Raw genomic sequence first — 20,646 nt, forward strand, 5'->3', positions numbered from 1 at the left:
TTTGAAGCACATTTTAAATTTCGATGGAGTCTATTTTTTCTTTTGTAACTCATGTTTTTGATATTATAGCTGAAAATCTATTACCTGACATGGTAATAATCATGGACAAATTGGATAATTATGCAGAAAATCACAAATACAAATTGGAAAATATAATGAAAAAAAGGATCCTATTTGCAATAGCAAATAGATAAATAAAATAACTAAGACCTAATTTTAAACGTGTTAAGCCTACAAATTTTATTGATGAATGTAAAAGACCTAAATAAGAAACATACCTTTATGTTTGAGAAGATTCAACATTATAAAGATGTTAGTTCTTAATCAAATTTAAATCTGTACGTCTGATGTAATCTCAAACTAATTCTCAAGTTTATCTCAGTGAGAAAACAGGAAACAATTGCCAGAAATTTTTTGAAACAGAACTTCCTCTCAGTTATTAAATCATATAAAAGTATAGGAATGAAAAGAGCATGGTGTGGCTATAACCTCCCTAGCGACCGTGCCTCCTAGAGAAGAATTATCCATATGCACAAAGGAGTCTTCATTGTCATCGTAATGGCAGAAATGTCTAAACAGCACAGATGTATTCAGGAAGGAAGTGATTAAATTGAAAATAATCGGGGTATGCTAGATATATAGAAAACATTGGATATATATATAGTTGTGTATAACAAAGTCAAGTCACCAGTAGAAAATAATAAACAGCCAGAGAGCTGTACATATGCAGTAGTAAGAGAAACCGTGCAAACAGAAGCAGAGAGCAATTTTAAAAACCTGTGAGATGGTATCAGGTGGTCTAGTACAGAAGGAGAGAGGAAAGAATTCTGAAAATCCACTTGAATAAATAATGGCTTTATTTATTTCAAAATTTGATTAAAAACTTGCAGATGAAAAAAATTCAATAAACTTCAAACAGGGTAAACGCAAAGAAAACCACATCAAGGTCCATCGTAATCAAACTGCCCAAAACCAGCGACACCAGGGGGACTGTGCAAAGCAGCCAGAGAGACAAGACGGCCGCCTTACGGGGCAGGAACGACGAGGACCAAGTCCGGCTCTTGTCGGAAGCGGCGAGCCGAGGACAGTGGGCGCATCCTCGGCGAGGAGCGAGACGCACACGCCGTCCGGCCAGAGTCTGCTCCGCTCCGGCCGCAGCGGACGCCCACGCCTGAGCCCCGGAGCCTGTGAGCGTGGTGGTCACGTGGCCAGAGGGGTTAAGGTTGAGTGACCCTGCGTCAGAGCGGTCACCCTTGGTTACACGCAGGGGCCCGATGTCGTCCCGAGGGTCCTGCAGCTTGGAAGGAAGCCAGAGGTCAGAGCCAGGTGCCGGGAGGAGGCCTCCCCGCCCTGCTGGGTCTGGCGGGGCGGGCAGGGGCACAGGCCATGAGGTCGCGGCCCCAGGAGGCCGGCGCTTCTTAGAATAATCGCTAGGAAAATATAAATGAAAACTATGATGAGTTATCACTAAACTCTCACCGAAATGATTGAAATTAAACCAACAGTGGAAGGATGTGGAACAACCAGGTGCCCGGACTCTGTTCATGGGCCGGAGGGTGTCCGGCCCCGGCCAGCGGCTTCGCCCAGGCTGGAGAGCGGAGCCCGCGGTCGGGACGCCGACGCTGGGGCACCGGCCTGGGGGTCTGGGGCGCCGGCCTGGAGGTCTGGGGCGCCGGCCTGGGCGTCCGGGGCGCTGGCCTGGGGGTCCGGGGCGCTGGCCTGGGCGTCTGGGGCGCCGGCCTGGGGGCCTGGGGCACTGGCCTGGGGGTCATGCCGCAGGAGCACGCACTCGCGCCCACGTGACAACCCGCATGCCACTCACCGCAGCATCGTTGTTCACACGGCCAGAGCCGACACCGGCCTGAGCGCCCACTCACGGGTGACAGATGACGGCACACGGCCACCCCGTGGGACTTGACTGGGCTTCAGGAGACGTGGTGTCAAAACCACATGCTGAGCGACGGAGTCGCAGTTCGGGGTGGCAGCGGGCGGGGACTGGGGGGCGGGGGAGGTACCAGAAGGGGCCGCGGGTCACCAGGGCGTGGCCGTGCGCGTGATTGGGGCGCAGGGCGCTGGGGACTTGCGGCTCCGCAGTCCCGGAACCTGTCGCGGTTTGAAGCGAGGCGCGGACATCGCGTGACGCTCCGCCCTCTGCGAGCCGAGCCGGGGCTCTGGGGATATTCACCGACCAATCGGCCTGAAATGTAAATGTCTCCTCACGTTCTGGAGGCCACGCCAGCGTCCCAGAGGAAGGCTCGTCGGGGTTATGTGGTTCTGTGAGTCTGGGCTGGCGCGGGGGTTCACGGAGCTGAGCCGCGCGGTGAGTGGGGGTGCCGCACAGGGGGACCCGGCTGTGCGGTGGCCTTGGAGGAGGCGGCCTGCAGCTTGGGTGCAGAGGCGACAGACGGGGACCTGGGCGTCCCGGAGACTCTCGCGCTGCCCTGGCCGACGCTGCCAGGTCAGCGGTGCTCAGGGCAGGTGACCTCAGCGTGGAAGGGACGATCCCAGCCCACCCCACTCAGCCCTGGAGGGCCCGGGGGCAGACAGCCCTGTGCTGACCGGGAAGGAAACAGGCCGCTGGGCCTGGACTCGGCTCTCCCGAAGCCCCCCTGGCTGTCACTGGAGGGTCGTCGCTGCTTGGAAATGCAGCGTTTGGTGAGCACACACGCCATCCAGTGAGGACAGGTGCTCTCCCCCCGCTGGGGCCGGCCGGCTGGTCCCCTCCACGGACTTGGCCCGTGCCCCGCCCCGGAGCTGAAAGGTGCACGACTTCCGGAAGAAAACAGGAGAAAGTCATTGGGACCCCAGGCCGGGCCCCGAAGGCACCGTGAGGAAAGGGAGACTGAACAACTGCTCGATCGGAATAAAAACATCGCTTCGAAAGACGCCGCCGAGGGGCTGAAGACCAGCCGCAGACTTGGGGACGCACAGTGAGCTCGCATCTGACCGAGCCGCCCCCGAGGTCCAGAGAACACCCGGACTCACCTGGGGGACAAAGACCCACCCAGGTTTTCAAAACGGTAGTTTAAAAACATGTCCCCAAAGGGTATCTGTGAGGACAGGCGAGCGCACGAAACGGTGCCCTGATCACTGATCGTCAGGGAACCGCAAATTAAAGCCACAGGAGACACCACTGCACACCCGTCAGCACCGCCGAAAGCCGCTGACAAAGCGGGCGTCGCGGTGGCGGGGCCTGGGGACGGGCAGTGCGGCCGCAGCTGTTGTCGCTCGCTGACCCTGTGCCCCGCACGCACGCCCGGATTCATCCCAGAGCGATGAAGGCCCCGTTCGCGAGAACACGCACGTGACGCTTGTAGCGGTGTGATTCCGTCACCCCGACTGGCGAACGACACAGAACGGGGGCCACAGCGCGGCGGGGACAGTGTGGACGCGCCCCGCGGGACAGGCCTCGAGGGCGCCTGGCCGGCAGGACTTCCTGCGGGTCGAAGGGGCAACGCCGCGGGGCGCAGGCGGGGCGTCCACGCAGGGCCACTGCAGGGAACTGGGGGTGACGAAACTCCTCTGCGCCCTGTTGCCGTGGGGTGGACAGCTTCAGAACTTCGTTACTCCATGGACATGTTTAAATGAATTTTAAAAAACAATAGAAAAGAAATTGTTTTGAGTGCAATCCTGTGCGGACATGTTAGTAAAGGTCCCCACTGACAGACATCAGGAGGGACTTGGGGTTTGGGGAGGAGGGCTGGCCCGGAAGAGCCCGGGGCAAGGCCAGCTGGCCGGAGGAGGCCCCAGCTCTCGGCCCAGGCGTGGGCTGCAGCCCCTGGGTCTGCGCTCCCGTGAGGCCTGGGCGCCGGGCGCAGGTGGGAGCCACGGCTTGTGCCCACTGCGGTGAGCCTTCTTACGGTCGTCAACCTGAATAATTTCGTCATCCGTGTGCCCGGCCCCCAGGAGGATAAATCAGAAAACCAGGGCTCAGGACAGCCAGTCAGAGGCTGAGGGCACCGGTCCAGGGTGAAGGCCGTGGCCCAGAGAGTCAGTGAGGACCAGCGAGGACAGGCCGGGGCAGGGGCGCGGGAGGGCCAGCCTGTAAGGTGCTCTGCAGGCCGGACGTTGGCTGGGGGAGGAGGGGGCTGCCCCAAAGGAGGCACAGGAATGAGAGGTGAGCCTGTTGGGGTGTCATCGCAGAACTGCGAGCAGCGGGTGAGGGACGGCACCGAGGAAGCCATGAGCACTGGTGCTGGCGACCGGGGCGGAAACCGTCGTGGCTGGCCCAACACTCATTTTACCAAAGCCCTTCCAGAAAATGGGAGAGGACACCGCCCGGGCGATTTTCTGAGGCCAAAACAAGGACAGCCACGCACCAGTACGGCCCGTGACCAGACGCAGAACCATCGGCCTTGGCAAAGAAAGCAGCACTACAGCCAAGCGGGTGCCCATGTCCTTGGACGGACGGACGGACAAACCCGGCACACGCACTCAGGCGGCTGGCACGTGCGCCGCCGTCCGAGGCACAGGCGGCTGCTCCGTTCACACAGCGTTCTCGAAGGAACCGAACGATGACGGAGAACAGACCAGCGTTCCCGGGGGTGGCGGGAGGGAGCGTCCTCGGGGTGAGGAAGACGGTCTGTGTTCTGGTTGTGGTCATGGCAACACAAATCCATAAGTCTGTCAACTTTGTACTAAAAAAGGAGGGAGGGAGGAGAGGTGATGGAGGAGGGAGGGAGGAGGGAGGAAGGGTGCTGCCAGCTCACTCCGAGAGGGCACGGGGACCCACATCTACCAAGGAGGGGAAAGGAGGTGAGGGCTGGATCTGCGGGGAGTTCTGGGGGGGGCTTTCTGGCTCCAAAGAGAGGTTCCCAAGCCAGCAGGGGTCCGTCCTCACTCTGGGCCTGGGGACCAGCAGCCAGGGCCCCACCCTGAGCCCCCTGCCTCCCCTCCCTGCCCCCCAGCCCCCGCCATGCTTGCCCTCGGCCAAAGGAAGCTCCCTCCAGGGCCCCTTGGCTAAAAATGGGAGCTTGCACAACCGGAGATCTGCGAACCCGACGTCCAGAGGAATTTCGGGCAAATGCTGCGGGTCCTCGGAAGAGGCTGCAGGCCGGGAAGGGAGCAGCTGCCTCCCTCCCTCCCTCTGCCCACCCCACCCCCTCCAGAAGGTTTGCAGCTGTTGGTCCAGGTCCAGGTCCGGGGAGAAGGCTGACCATGGGGCTTGACTGCAGTTTCACAGCTGGTCACAGACATCAGCATCTTTTCCAAGAGCGCTTATCCGACCACCGGCCACCGCTGCTCGGTCCCACGGGGGGGAGGGGGTCAGCTGGGGCTGCACTTGTCTCTATAAGGCATTATTCACAGGCATTCTCTTATTTTTAAATACGTGGCTTTTTCCACCCAGAAGAACGTTTAATTCATGCACACTCGGAGGCTCGCCGCCCCCAGGAGGAGGTGTCACACAGCGGTTTTTAACAGGGCCGCGGACGATCTTGTTACATTCTGTTAGTATCAGTGTTTGTGCTCCCACAGCCAGGAGGGCCAGAGACAGGCAAGGACGTGAAGGCCCCTCCAGTCCTCTGGCAGGGCACGTCTGAGCCCCTGCGCTGCCCACAGAACACGCCCCCCCAGGCCCAGGTGGGGGCGCCTCTCCCTCCCGGTTTAGGGCCCTGGAGGCTGGGGGCTGACCCCCCTCCTGGCAAGGCCACATCGCGGGGGGCCTGGGATTCCCCCACCCCAGGCACGTGCACTCCGAGGGGACCTTCCCCAGAGGGTCTTCAGAGGCTGCTGCTGAGTGCGGTGACAGCTCGCAGGGAACGCAGGGCGTGCCATCCTCTGGCTGCACGAAAGGCCCCTGGGGACAGCCTCACAGCCCAGCAGCCTCTGAGTCACGGGGACACGCACATCTGGAGCCCTCAGGCCACCAGGCGCTGGAGCAGATCACTGCCGGGCTGGGGGCTGCCAGTGGGGACAGAGGGCGCGCCTTCCCCTTCCCCCTCCTCCTCCTCTTCACCCGCAAAACGGAGCCCTGGGGTCCACCTTCCGTGGGGCGCGGGGCCACCCCTTCTCATCCTCCTCCAAATGTCAGGGGCACAGGGCCCTTCCACACGGTTCAGACCCCACGTGGCAGGAACCCTTTAATAAACGACCCTTTCTCAGGGGTCAGTGTCCGAGAAAGGATATTCACCATTGTCTTCAAAACGCCACCTCTCGGCCCCGTGGGCCCGATGTCCCGCGTAGGTGTCGCCCACGGCCACCTCACAGCGGTTTGCAGCTCCCAGCTCCCCCTCCGGGTGAAGTGTCCCGTGAGAGGAACAACAGACTCACCTCTCACGTCTTGGGAAACAATAGTCCTTTTGTTAGACGTGTGTTACTCATGCTAACGTGTAACGGGTTTACCCTTGTTGACCTGAAACGAATCCCTAAATCGGTATTTTTTGTTCATGTCTGTGTAACACGCACTGATAATTAGGGCTGGCACAAACCGTGCAGCTCCCGCGACCCCGTGTCGGAGTGGAGTGGGCCGTGGGACCAGAGTGTGAGACCCGCTGGCCCGGCCGGCTGGGTCCGGCCCTGGTGACTGTCCCCGGGGTGGTGCTGGACCGCTGCACGCAGGGGCGCAGGACGTGGGGCCCCCAGGCGGCAGAGCCTCCAGGTCTTGCTCAGCATTTTTCCACAATGGAAAACACTCGCCCTTGTCTCCCAAAGAGCCGTGACGTCCAGTCGTGTCCTTGTCCCCACGCCCCGGTCCCCTGGTCCTACGCCAGCCTCCCCCTTACCTGTCGCCGGCCCTCGGCCCCTACGGAAAACGGCAGTGCGCAGCCGGCCAAGACGCAAGGCCATGGCGACAATGACTCTCCTGCCTCTCGAGTCCCTACAGGAGGCCGCGAGGTCAGGGCCTCGGTGGCCCGCTTTTCCACAGCCATCGTGGCCGCAGAGGGCACGTGGCCGTCCCTCAGCCCCTCAGGCTTCACAGACAGTGCTGCCCTTCTCATTTTTTATGGCTTTCAGAATGCACCTCGCTGAGGTAGAGTTCTCCGGAAAGGAGCCGTCGGTGCTTTCGGCGTGTAGTCTGATGACGTTTCGCAAACAAGCACAGCGTGCGGCTGCCACTCAGGCGCAGAAGGTCCCCACCCCAGCCCCAGCCGCCTCCCCTGCTCCCGTCCCTGACGGTGACTTTGGCCTGCTCCGGACGCGACGGGGTGGACTCGCTCCTTCCCCTCGGCAAAGTGTGTTGAGGCTCCTGGTGCTGCTGCTGCACCGTAGCTGGTCACGACACTTGGTACGACAGCCTCTCGCTTGTCGACGACTTGGGGCTACTTGGGGTTACTTGGTGTTAACGACTCGGGGTTACCTGGGGTCGACGACTCGGGGTTACTTGGGGTCCTTCCCACTTTCCGCTGTTATGAGTGAAGCTGCCGTGAGCCCACCTACACTAAGCTTTGTGTGGACACGTCTCGTTCGTCTTGAGGGAACAGGTGGGGTGCTCGTCGGGCATGTGCACGTCTGACTTTACATGGAACTGCGGTTTCCCAGTGATCGTGCCACGTTAGAGTCCCACGGCCAGCTGGAGCCCTCAGGCCACCAGGCGCTGGCGCGCGTCCCGATGGCTCCCCGGCCTCACCAGCACGTGGTGGCACCGTCCGCCGCTCCCTCTGCATGCGGTCATGGCTTTAATCCCGCAAAATTGGCTACCAAGATTAACTCTGTATGCGACACGTGATATGGAAATATGTCCCTGTGTCGTCACACGTTAGTGCGCGTCTGTGCCAGCACCGGACACTTATCGCTGCGGTGAAACCAAGTGGTTTAAAGCCTCTGGCTTAGTTCTTCTTTAAAGATCGCTTTGTCTAGTCAGGTCCTTTGAATTTCCATGGAAATTTTAGAATCAGCTTTTCCGTGTCTACGACCCTGTGGGATCGACTGAGATCGCATGAAATCCGAAGGTCGACGTGGGGAAAATGCTGAGCTTGACGATGCCGAGTCCTCCACCCCACGAACGTGGACCCTTTCTCTGCTTCGCTGTCGGCTTTGTTCCCAGCCACGATTTCGGTTTTCGGGGTGCTGGTCTTGCCCCTACTTTCTCCGATTCGTGCCTAAGCGACGCACGTCATGTGATGCTAAGGCGTTAAGCCTCCCATCGCCAGCACAGCGAAGTCCGGTTGGACCCGCGTATCAGCGCAGCCTCCCGTGGGCGAGGCTCACTGCGGTCCACAGGGCCAGGGCCCGGCCCGGCCCGCGGCCCGCGGACCGCGTCCTGTAACACGCCGAGGTGCTTTCCCTCCACCAGCCTGAGTCCCCGAGCCCCAGGGTCGGTCTGTCCCCAGGGTCTGTCTCTGCTCGAGTCCTCTCAGCCCCAGGCTCCCCTCTGGCAGGACTTCAGAGGGACCCGCCGGCTTCCCACCATGGAGCCCGGAAGTGAGGCCCGGCAGCAGCTTCGCGAAACATCCGCCTCCGGCTCAGGACCCGCCGGTGCCAGCTCGGGAGTGCAGGAGCTCCCGACGGCCGTCACTCTGGCCCTTGCCCGCGTGACTCAGCCCTCAGGCTGAAACGGAAGCTCCTTCTTTATGAACCGCGGCCGACCCTGAGGGGGTCCAGCTCGAGGTGTCCTTTTCCCAGCCGGGAATGTCCTGATGTAGCCCGGTACCGGGGGCGCTCTGCGAAGGCCGACGGGCAGTCGAAGCTGCCGGTGTCATGTCCACAGAGGCTCACGCTGCCCCTGGCACCCCATCAGCTGGCCTGCGAGCGGGGCGCTGGCACCCCCAGGCCCGCCCTGCTTTTCGTGCCTTGGCTGCTGAGTCATTTGGCAGTGGTCTGTGCCCTTCCAGACGCTTCCATTTATGGCTAGATTCGGTCCTCCCTTTGGGGCCCACAGATGGGAAAGCTTAAGGAACGGGCGGCACCAGGAGCTTCTTGCGGAGCAGCCAGTGGTGAGGGGCCCCCGCTGCTGCGACTTGCAGACAGAGCAGGCGGTGGTGCCGGGTGGCCTCTGCCCGCCAGGAAGCCTGTGCTGCGGTCACACCGCTCCCCGGCACATGTCGCCAGTGCCCACCGGACATGGGCCACGTGCCAGCGGGAGGCAGAGCCCCATGGCACGCCCGGCCCGGTGCTCCTGGCTTCACTGCCCGGTTCGTCCTGCTTATTCATGTCTGATCCCCCAGGAGACCTTAAGGAATCCCCTGCCCACTTGGGGAGCGGCGGATGCAGGGAGTCCCGTGCTGGTCACCGCCTCAGCTCAAGTGCGAGCCCAGACCAAGAGCACATCCTCAAGGGGGCCGAGGTGACCGTGATGGCCTCGGACTTCTGGAGACCAGTAGGCAGTGCAGTACGCCCAGAAATCCTGCCCCCACCTTCCCCAAGGACACCACCCCTCGGGCCTGCTCCCCACTCCTGCGGCCTGACCCCCACGCGAGCCTCAGCCAGAGAGGGTCGGCCCCCACCAGCCCTCACAGGCTGTCAGCTCCCGGGCAGCCAGTTTTCAAAAGAAGTTTCTCCCTTTACGTTCTATTACAGATCAAAGAAGAAGTACTCCGTTTTTATGTCAACTGCAAGCCCCGTGAGAGTGAGGCTGCGTCTCCAGCGTGCCGGACGCTGGAGGGAGGGAGGGCAAAGGGGCAGCGCAGAGCCGTCGGGGCCTCACGCTTCGCTCCACGCTGCCCGAAGGGACCGCTGTGCGCGGAGAACTTCCCGAGAGAGACAGATCCAGGCCTCCTCGCTCAGCAGGGGGAGAGGTCCGACCGCCATCGCGCTGGGTGGGTGTCTGTGCGCCTAGAAGACAGCGAGCCAAAGCGAGTAGGGCCCATCTCCGCTCGTACTGGTGCTGGAGTTCCGTGATCCACGGGACGAGTGACGTGGCCCTGCCACTTCTATCTGTGCCTGCAAAGGCCCCCCCACGCCCACAGACACGCACCTCATCGCCGTGAGAGCACAACTTCCCGGAATTCACAGCACGGCTCTCGCAAACACGGGCGAACCCCCGGTGCTGTCTGTGCTCGCTCAGGGGGACGGGGAGGGACAGGGCGCCTCAGGGGCTCAGAGGGGCCGCTTTCTGAGATGCGTGTGCCGAGGCGGAGACCAGGGCTGCCCGTCCCACAGAGCGGTCAGGCCTCAGCCTTTAGGCCGGCCCTTCCTACCTCATTGTGTCTGTCCTGGAGAGAGCCCTGCAGAGCCTGTGCCCTCAGGCCAGGGTCCCCGACCTTTGTGCTCCAATGACACTAACGCCTGATGGTCTGCGGCGGAGCCAAGGTGGTGATGCCAGCGCTGGGCAGCGGCTGCAGATACAGACGGAGCTTCGCTCGCTGGCCCTCTGCTCACGGGCTGTGCGGCCCGGCTCCTAACAGGCCGGGGACCTGTACCAGCCCACGGACCAGGGGTTGGGGACCCCGCCTTAGGAGATGGTGACCTCGAGCACGGGCCCAAGCCCTAAATGACCTTGGGGGAGCAGTGCCCAGCCTGACAGTGATGAAGCACACCGCTTCAGGTAACCAAAGGCGACAGGCGGGGGTGCCAGGACACCGGGGCTTCCTGAGCCCCGCCCTCCGGTGTCTGGGGCGGGTCTGCGTGTTCAGCCCCCTCTCTGCCCCCTCCCCTCATGTGCCCGCCACAAAACCACGACAGTGCTGTCATCTACAGCATTCGTTGGGCAGAGCCGTATACACCACACCCTAAGTCTTGAGAAATTATCAGAATGTTTTATATTTCCAAAGAAATTCCGTTGAAAATCAAGTCCCCCTCCCCTCCACAAGGCCGTGGGAGAGGAAGCAGCCAACTTTCCCTGACGAGCACTCGCTTGGCTCGGGGCGCACTGCCTCTGTACCCTAGGCCCATCCTCACCCCCCGCCCACCCGGAGTCCAGGACCTGGGGGTCCGTGGAGAGATGGAGGGAGGCGGAAAGCAGTCCAGGTGACGCTGCAGTGTCCAGGGCCTGCCTCGCCCTCCCGCCCCCTCCCACACCCCCGAGAGCCCTCGTGAGGCCCAGCGCGTCCAGCTGCAGCTCGCCGCTGGCCCCACTCGCCAGGGAGGAGCCGGCCATGGGGGAAAAGCAGCTTCATGAGAATCCACTCAGCCAGAGCTCACAGTGGAAAATGGGTCACAGGGTGACCACAGTGAGTCACTCTGGACGGGGCCAGCACACCCGCCCACACCGCCTGCGTCCTGGGGAATCTCCAGTAGAATGTCTCCGCTCCTGACCGAGGAGGCCGGCCGGGCCCGTCCCATGGGAACACTGCAGGACACCAGAGCAACACAAGTCAGCTTCCCATAGACACTCACTGGCCTCCGATGGCTCCTCGTTTGCCAGGCCCTGTGTATCACCTCAGGGGGCAGGGGTGGGTGCGGATAAACTCGGACAGTGGTCAGGAGAAGTTTGCGCACAGGAGTCATTCTCAGGCCTTGAAAGGCGGCTGACGTGGGCGTCGATGATGATGGCAGGACAGACATTTCAAACACTGGAGGAACGAGAAGGAAGTGGACGGGGCCAGCGCGGTCTCTGGGAAAGGACAGCATGTGCTTTAACTGGAGCCTTCCAGGACCGGCCACGGCGCCAGCCCTCAGCTGCGGGCGGCAAGCCCCCCTCAGCACCCCAGAGTCCCTGGCTGTCCCAGCCGTGCTGGACCCTCCTTCCGCCCTAAATGCAGACCCTGCCTGGGTGGCCTCTCGCCCCCCCTTCCATACCACTTCCAGCACTCTGGGCCCCTATTTGGGGTGCCATAGGCATCTCGATTTTCCCCAGACCAGGCAGTCATCCCCCCGCTTTCCAGCGCGGAGACGGCCTCCTCGTATGGAGCGTGGGGTCTGGGTCTGGCTTTGAAGACGCACTTTGTCTGAGAAATGGGTTTAGGTGCTGGGCAGCGGGGTGAACTCAGATGGCTCAGCCCCACGGGCCCCTGAGAAAAGCCGAGGTACCCTGCGTGGCCAGCGGGCACAGTCCTCCAGACAGGGCTGCCCCACGATGTTGAGGGAGCCCAACTGTACAGGCCCTGACGAAGTCGGCGAAGGCGCCTCCCCTTGTGGGGGCCCTGCTCCCCGACAGACGCCGCGGCGCCCACCTGCCCGTTCTCGCTTTTCCTCTGCTAGAGCCCCACACGGGCAGCCCGCCCACGCCGGGGGCTCCAGGGCCGGGAGGGCGGGCTGGGCATCCGGCCTGAGACTCTGGGGGCAGAGAGACCCCCCCGCACCACCGCGCCCCAGCTTAGCCTTGTGTCCGCGCCGCTGCCCAGGGCCTCGGACTCCGAGTGCGCTCAAGACGCTGGCGGGCAGACGCCACCTCCTCCCAGGCTCGTGGCTGCCCGCAGCCTGGGTCACCTGGCGACGAGGGAGGAGCCCCGGCCCTGGAAGCCACATGGGCCGGAAGCCCCGGGAAGCCCCGCAGGCCTGGAGCCGGGCCAGGCCGGGGTGAGATCTGCGCTGGGCCTGGGGTGCCCGCAGCGCGCAGAGATCCAGGCTCAGCTCTGGGCCAGGCGGCCTCTCCGCCGCACATGGGCCAGTGGTCAGCGAAGCCAGCTGCACAGCCTCCGAGGGACACATGGCCGCGGCAGCAGGCCGTCCGGGCCCAAAGCTGGGACAACTCGGTGTCCATCCAGGGTTGGGAACGAGCCAGCTGTGGCCCGACCAGTGAGGTGTGGTCCATGGGGCAGCCAGTGTCCCCCAGTCTGAGAAAAGGAGACCGTGCTGACACCTCGAAGTCATGATGCTCGATGACACTGCCGGGTGCGAAAGTCATGTATTGTGCGATTTTATTTGTGTGAATTCAGGCAAATTCACGGCAGGTCTGTGATGAGGGTTAGGGAAGGGGGGCTGCTGCTCAGTGGGTAGGAGGCCAACTTTCGGGGGACCAAACCCTGGAACTAGGCGGAGGTGAAGGTTGCACATCGTGACTGTACTAGCCGCCAGCGGATGGTACTCTTCAGAACGGTTAAAGTGATACATTGTATCTCGATGGGCGGCCGGAAAGGCGGGCGGGAGGGGGCCGAGCGGACTTCTCTCTGTGAGTGCCTGAGGCCAGCGCTGTGTCTTTGTCTTTTTGGGGGGCCCTGCCTTGGGAGGCATCAGCATGGTCTGACAGACATGCGGGAGTGACAGACAAGGATCCGCTGAGGCCCAGAGCAGGTGACAAGCCCCTGCCCGGGTAGACAAGAGCCCAGCGACTGCCCACAGTGGCCAGCGGGCAGCAGGGCTGACACCGCGCACCGGCATGCTCACCTGGCGCCCTAACATGCAGTGCCCTGCCCCCTGCAGGGCCTGGAGAAGGGGACGCCCCCCTCCATTCCATGCTGGAGAGGCGTCGGCAGCGCCCGGCGCCCTGTCTGCTCTGAGAAAGCGCCCACGTCAGGTCCTGTGGGGTCAATTTCAGCCCCTCTGGCCTGTCACACTTGGCTCTCGCCTTTTCTTTAAGTCAGAGGAGATCAAGCCGCCTCCTCTCCGGCCCTCTGCATCCTGATGTTTAGAGCGCGAGGAGCGGTCAGTCCCTCCCGTCCTATTTATAGCCACTTAACAATGCAGACCAGTGTCTGGCCGTGGCGGTGGCTTCCCTCGCTCCAATGGATGCTCTCACGGCACAGGCGGCGCAGTGTTCCCCCGGCCCCGGCTGGGAGTTACTTTGCGTGTTGGCACCACTCTTGGCACCCAGACGGGGCAGCCCATCCCCGCATGGAAAAACCGGCCTGCCCTTCCGCTCCCGGGGTGGGGGGCGCGTGTGCGTCAGGCGGGGCGGGCGGGGGCCCGGCAGGCTGAGCGAGCGGAGTGCTCCCCCTTTCTCCATGCACACAGACGTTTTTGAAGTCAGTTTGGATTTTTGTGGAAACTTCGTTTTTTTCTTTATTTCTCCCTCTCGTTTCTTTGGTAACATTGAAAACAAACACACACAGCTGTGTCAGCGGCTCCCAGCTGGATTTTTCCGGCAGACACCTAGGGCTGGGAACTCGGCAGGATGTGGGCTCCAGAAACCCAAACCGAGCCTCGCCGAAGCCCGTTTCGCTCCGTGCCTCACCCCTCCAGAGCCGGCTCCCAGCACCGAGGACAAAGGGCCACGGCGCCCTCCTCCAGGCCGAGCGGGGGCATCTCCGCGCCGTGCCTTCCTGCTCGTGATGCTCGTGATGCTCGTGATGCTCGTGGAGGAACACAAAGCTCACAGCGTGTGCCTCCCCTCCGCCTACCAACCAGAGCCTCCGACGGTAGGCACAGGCGGTACGTGCCCAGTGCTGAGGACCCCTGTCTCCGGAACCCACAGAACCTGGGTGCTGAGGACATATCGCCCCCTTATTCCCTTTGTTCCGTCGTGAACGGCAGCAGCTGAGGAGCAGAGAAGGCCGCGCCTTGAACTCGTGGCAAAGCCGGAGGGCGGGGCCGTCCCGGCCACAACCCTGTGGGGGTTCCCCACCCCCACAGGCCCCCTGGGCTCCAGCTGCTCCTCCAATGCTGTTTTTGCTGACTTGTCCCATTTCTGTCCTAAATAAGGAATTTCAGATTTCTACCATTTCGAATCCCAAATGTGTACTGTGACAAGACATCTCTGACACACACCAGAGTGTCTGTGATTCGTCAGCACACCACATGGTGATTGGACACCCGCTGTGAGCAAAGCGCTGTGCGGTGGGAATGTGGGCTGGCCAAGGCCAAGGCCAAGGCCGCCCTCAACAGCGCGAGGTCTCCTGGACTCCCGCAGCGTGGCAGGCACGCGCGCGTGGGTGACCAGCCAGGCCGGCCCAGCCCAGAAATGCACGCCTGTCTGCGGTGTTCTGCAGGGTGAGGCTACCTGTCGCTTTGGCTTTTCAGCAAACAATTTAATTCTCACATTGTTTCATTTCTACCCAAGAGAAAGAAAACGTTAAACCAGTTGTAAAAACGCGTCTCGACCTCCTTAGTGCGGTCATTCTCCCCAGCCGCCCTCCCCCCAGGCGTGGCAGCCTTCGGCAGCTGGTCAGCCACCCTGGGCCCCTGTCGGATCTGCCCACAGCAAAGCCCCTCTTACTGTCCCCTGAGCGGGGCTCCTGCAAGCGGCGGCCTCAGCTTCTGCGAGATCGTACACAAAGGTAATGCGGTGTGATTTCACGGTGCTTCACGGCTGACAGCACAATCTGGGGAGACAATTTCCAGCAAAATAGTGATTTGAAAAGCAACATTTTACTCTCCCAGGAGCCCCATGAAGATATGTGGGCTACAAATTCCCACCCACCTCAGAAACGCTGGGGGCCAAGGGCGAGGCCCGGCTGCTGCGTCTGCGTGGGCCCGGTCCCTCCTCTGCTGCAAGGCGGTGGCATTTGGGTCACAGCAGCAGCAGGGGAGACCAGGACCGTCCCCGGAGCAGCAGCCCTCCCTGGCACCGAGTCTCTGCTCCGTTCCAGAGCCACCCGCCCCTCCCGCAGCTGCACCTTCCTCGCTGGGTGCTGGACCTTAGACGGCGCACGCACACGGGGGCGGCTCCGGTCGCCGCGTCCAGCTGCACGTGAGTCTGACAGGCGCGCGCTCCGGCCTCAGCACTAACACGACCGGACGGACCGGACCGTTCAGACGGACTTCCCTCGAAAGCACTGCAGAGTGGCCGGGCGTAATCGAAAGCGCCACCCTTCAGGATGACCGGAGGTGCCCATTCCCGCCCTTCGAGGGGCGGAAGCCCAGACGGGGTTAGGTTAGTGCGTGTCCGGGGGTGGGTGGGGGCGGTGGGGACATCTGTGAAAGACAAGGGGACAGGGCAGGAAGCCGTCGGGGCCCAGTTCCCACCTGCATGGGGTTCTGTATGTCACACGAGTGGCCCGCATTAGCATCCTCACAGGCTGAGTCACTGGGCGGCCGTGTCCCCTTGAAGGGCGGCCTGGGTGCCCGGGGTGGGTCCAGAAGGGCAGTGTGGGCTCCCCAGCTCACGCGCACGCGCCACACTGTGCCCTGCGGGGCCTACTCCTCCGCTCGGCCAAGCAGCCCCTCCGTGACCCCCACGGGCCTCTCTTCCAGGGCAACTTAGAGGAGGAAGGTCTGGGGACGAACTGCAGCCCCCATCACAGCAGAGGGGCCCAGGCCTGACGCTCGGCCCCGCCTCCTCCACCATCCGCCATCCACTGCGTGGCCCCCTCACACCGAGAAGCCACCACCTGAGCAGACCTCCCCATCTTCCCTGGGGATGAGACCCAATCCTTCATTCTGGAAGCAATCGGCCAGTCTCAGGCCACGTGGTCACATGTCCACTCGCAGTTACGATGGACACAAGTGTGCCTGGGGGCACCCAGGCTAAGCACCTGGATTTCACAGGTGTCCCCCGCAGCGCCCGGGGCATGAAGGCCCCTCCCTCTTGATGATGGGAGCCAGTCACCCCGCCAAGCCGGTGGACCCTCATCTGCCAGACCCGGACATGGGGGCCCAAAGGGGACCAGGCCTTCAACCCGGCAGAGCCCAGAGCTGCAGGGGCCGGAGGCCAGGCAAGTGGTGGCCAGCACGGCTGCTGCTGCGCCTTGGGCTCTGGGACCCTCCGTGCCTCTGTTGGGGACGGAGCAGCACACAGCGTCTGTGACTCTATGACTGGAGCAAGGCGCCCGCCCTACAGTGCCACCCCCTCTGTGGCCTCAGCCAGGCCCTCGCGAGGCCCTGTGAGGCGGCCGGCGGGGCGGCTGGTGAGCCTGCTCCCGCCCCCCACAGAAGCAGCCCTGGCGGATATTGGTGAGACCCCAGGCCTGGGGGTCGGGCACTCCACAGCCGCGTGGGCCGAGGCTCCGTGAGCGAGGCGGGCCTGCTCACCCTCTCTTCTAGGACAGGAGCAGCCAGAGTGGTCGGCTTGTCCCCAGGCACCTGCTGGTCTCCTTGAGGCCACGGCACACTGCCCAGGAACCCTCACCGGTCTCAGCCCGGCCTTCTCCCCCTAGGGTGGGTGACCAGGCACCTCCCTCCTCATCGTCTTCAAAGACACCCTGACTGAGACTCCAGCGAGCACAGGAAGCAGCGGCAACGGGCCTGTCCCAGCTCAGCTTCCAAACTCTCGGTCCCTGAGGGGCTAGAAGGGCCTCAGGTAGAGTGGAAGATTCTGGAAAGATTCCGCATTGCAGGACGAGCCTGAGAAAGGTGACCTTGGCAGGGGGAGTGGCTTCCAGCATGGAGGCCACCTGGCCGCAGCCTCCTGGGATCTCTCACCCTACAGGGAGTCAGGGAGGAAGGGGGAGCCCCACCGCCTGAGGGCCTGACCAGAGACAGCAAGGTGAGTGACCCCTGGGGCCTGGGGCTGAGGCACCAGGAACCCTGCTGGGCAGCAGACGCTCCTGCCTCTGGCCTAGGCAGAGACCCTCACTGCCCGCCACCAGGCCTCACACCACGGGGCCTCCTGGGTTCTCTGGGGGAGGGTCAGAAAGTCCCTGGTGACAGAGGCCATGGTCACAAGGTACAGAGCCAACTAGCCACCAGGCCGAGTGACAAGGACATAAAAACGTGGGGTCCCGGCACCACTGAGGGGACCAGGCACTGTCGCTGGAGAGGCTCTCGGTAGGGACCCAGGCGTGAGCTGCCAGCCCGTCCACAAAGCCCAAGGAGCCAGAGGAAACACTAGGTCGATGCATTTTATGACAATGATTTAAAATGTCGATGGAGATGAAACCCGAAAGGAAAGCCTGAAAAATGTAATAAAAACATTAATTCAAGTGTGAAAAAACACAATAAATCAGGAAGAAAAAGCATAGCACGTACATGAAAATTCACAAACAAGTAAATATAGACGGACACGGGGAAAAAAATTTCGCTACACAAATACTAAAAGAATTAAAATAACAAACAAACAGGGATTCGGCCGAGTGGCCCCGGATGGGGGTCGGGATTGCTCACAGCCCTGGCGGTGGGCTCTTGCCTGCAGCTCCCGGTGGCCCAGGCCGCACGGGGCCGAGGCCTCGCCGGGATGTGGGCCGTCGCTCCCACATGCCCGTCTCTGGCGGCAGGACACGTAATTGGAAACAGACGCCATGTGTGACTCAGAGGAAGCTGGCGCCTCCCTCCCCCACAGGCTTCTTAACCGGGGGTTCACTTCCTGTGAGCCCCTGGCTCGGTCTGGCTGACACGTGTGAGCCTCATAGCTAATCTCATCCAGCCAGGGCATTCTAGAATGTTCTCCTCCCATGCACGTCCACGTTGCCTGGGAGAGTGGTCACCATATTTCCTCACCCCAACAAGAGCACTTGGCCACATACGTACACGTACGCACATAAACTTACACGCAGAATTGTGTGCACAGGTATACATCCATGCAAACACACGCACACACAAAAACTTACATGCATGTGTGTGCATGTATATGTGTGCGTATGTGTGCGGACACACATGCACACAGAGTGACCTAGACGCACATATATTTACACATACTTGTGCACATGCACTTATACATGCAAATGTGTGCACATGCATGTATGTTAGATAACACAGAAAGATGTGCATGGATATGTATGCATGCATGCGCATGTGTACGCTCACAGAGACGTGTGCATTTATGTACACATACGTGCAGAGATGGCTGTATGCATGCATGTGCACACACCCTATTTTGTGTACATGCATGCACACAGACATGCATGTGCATATACGTGCACTGTGGGGAGGTGTGTGCACCATGGGAGGTGTGTGCACAATGGGCAGTGTGTGCGCTGTGGGGAGGTGTGTGCACCGTGGGAGGTGAGGTGTGTGCACCACACGGAGGTGTGTGCGCCATGGGTGTGCCACATGCTGCACGTGCCACATGACGACCAGGGAGTAGCCAGCTCTTCCTGTTATTATTTTTAAGGTGTGATTGACATAGGACATCGTATCAGTCCAAGGCGGACGACGCAGTGACCCGACATTTGTCCACGTTGCAGGTGACAAGATCGCATCCTTTCTGCGGTTGAATAATAGTCCATCGTGTGTATGTCCCACTCCTTTACCCGCTCATCCGTCAGTGGACACTTCGGTCGCTCCCGTGTCTCGGCTGTCGTAAATAATGAACACAGGGTGCATGTGTCTTTTCGAATCAGTGTTTTGGATCTCTCTGGATAAACACCCAGAGGTGGATTTGCTGGGTCATAAGGCAGCTCTAGTTTTTATCCTCCGATGCCGGCCATTCTGACAGGTGTGAGGTGGTATCTCACTGCGGCTTTGATCATGTTTCTCTGATGGTCAGTGAGGTTGAGCACCTGTTCATGTACCTGTCGGTCACCTGTGTGTCCTCTTTGGAACGTGAGCTTCTTCCTGGGACGTGGGAGCACACGCTGAAGTATCAGGCGGATGGAGCCTACAAGCCGTGAGGTCCCCAGGGTGCTGTCCAGTGGGGTCCTGACAACGGCTCCCTGTGCAGGGCAGATGCGAGAGGCTCCCGGCCTTGCGAGGAGATGGTGCCCAGGGCTCGTCAGGGGCACCCCCGGAGCGGGTCAGCTTTCCACAGAGAGCACCTTAAATGGCACCCACCCTTAGCCTACAGTCTGCAGGTGACAAGTCCGGGGACTCGGCTGGTCCTCACACGCTGACATCAAGGTGATGGCCAAGCTCGGTCCGACCCTCCTCCAAGCTCACTCCTGTGTCCAGTCGTCCTCACGATGTCTCGACAGTCCCTGTCCCCAGTGTGCTGTAGGTCTCTTTGGGGGAGGGCTGGGGCTCTGACATGTCACAGCGTGTGCGCGCCGAGGCGTGGCCTGGTCCCTTATCCATGGGAGAACAGAGGGAGGGGCACGACTTCATCCCGGAGCCCACCCTCGGCCTCTCCATCCCCCCTCGCCCCTGCCAGGGCAGCGTGGGCGTGTCCGCGGTGCTCCACGGGGCCACCGCGCTCCCCAGAGCTGAGCTGGCCAGGGGATTAGGTCCTGTGTGCCAAGAAAGTGCCTCCAGGTCGACAATTCCTGCTTCCGGTCTCCTGCTCGGGGCCTGGGTCAGGCCCCCCGACCCCGCCGGGCCCGGCTCCCGCAGGCGCCTGCTTGTAGCCCTCACGCTCCTTCCCCCCACCAGGCCCAGCACACCCCATCCAGGTCACACCGGCCTTTGTCGCTGGTCGCTGGGGTAGAGTGGGGTGGCCCCCGTGAGGGTCCCCGTTGTGGGGTTCCCTGAAGCTCGTACCAGCACAGAGGAGGCGCTGGCTCGGACCGGGAAGAGCGGCCCCTCGAGCTCTGAGGGGTGCAGGGCCTGCAGAGCCACGTCCTCCGCATCCGTCCGGCGTCCAGGACACGTTTCAGGGTCTCGGGCTGTCCCGGCCGGGGCCCTGACCTTCACAGAGCGAGATCAGCTGGAGCCGTCCTCCCACCACACCCCTCCAGAGGTGGGGCTCCTCTCAGGCCAAAGGGGCCTCTGGTCGTCGCCTGCACCTCCCGCTGCCGGCTGACCGCCTTGGTGTCCCTCGTCCCTCTGTGGAGCTGACCCTCCGTGCAGCTCAGCGGCCAGCCCGCCACGCCTCCCAACGCCCAAGTCCACATGCCTGTGAGGGCTCCCTCCCCCCGGGATGGCTTCCCAGGTCACCCTGGTGAAATCTGGCGATTAGGGCTCTACCTGGTGCTGGGAACTACCTGTTGCTGTCACACCAACCAGGACAGCAGCCCCTTCACCTGCCGGGGTAGGCAAGCCAGCGAGAGTCCCCTCCCGCACCCCCGCGTCCACTGGAGCCCTGTAGAAGGGGGTGGGGTGGACTGGAGATGCTCGGGGCAGCGTTGGCGAAGGACCGGGAGGGGCTGAAGGTGACCAGTGCTGCCCTGTCCCAGGACCTGGCCCCGTGAAGGACGGGCAGGC

At 61.7% G+C, this 20,646-nt stretch overlaps 1 protein-coding gene across 1 annotated transcript; it reads right to left on the reverse strand.

The window, feature by feature from the left end:
- Nucleotides 1-844: 844 nt before the first annotated feature.
- On the reverse strand, nucleotides 845-11,612 carry LOC120616397 (uncharacterized). The gene is made up of 2 exons (XM_039879769.1): nucleotides 11,215-11,612; nucleotides 845-1,297 (listed from the first exon to the last, which is right to left on the reverse strand). Exons 1-2 carry the CDS (start codon nucleotides 11,446-11,448, stop codon nucleotides 902-904), a joined length of 630 nt encoding a protein of 209 aa, XP_039735703.1. The 5' UTR covers nucleotides 11,449-11,612; the 3' UTR covers nucleotides 845-901.
- Nucleotides 11,613-20,646: the final 9,034 nt, after the last annotated feature.

This window comes from Pteropus medius, unplaced genomic scaffold (genome assembly GCF_902729225.1).
Source record: "Pteropus medius unplaced genomic scaffold, Ma_sr-lr_union100, whole genome shotgun sequence".
In the NCBI taxonomy this organism is placed as follows: Eukaryota; Metazoa; Chordata; class Mammalia; order Chiroptera; family Pteropodidae; genus Pteropus; species Pteropus medius.

Coding starts and splice junctions, on each gene's coding strand:
- LOC120616397 (XM_039879769.1), bottom strand. CDS start 11,448: ATGCTGTCCTTTCCCAGAGACCGCGCTGGCCCCGTCCACTTCCTTCTC. Junction 1,298..11,214: donor CGAGGAGCCATCGGAGGCCA/GTGAGTGTCTAT, acceptor CTTCCTTCCAAG/CTGCAGGACCCTCGGGACGA.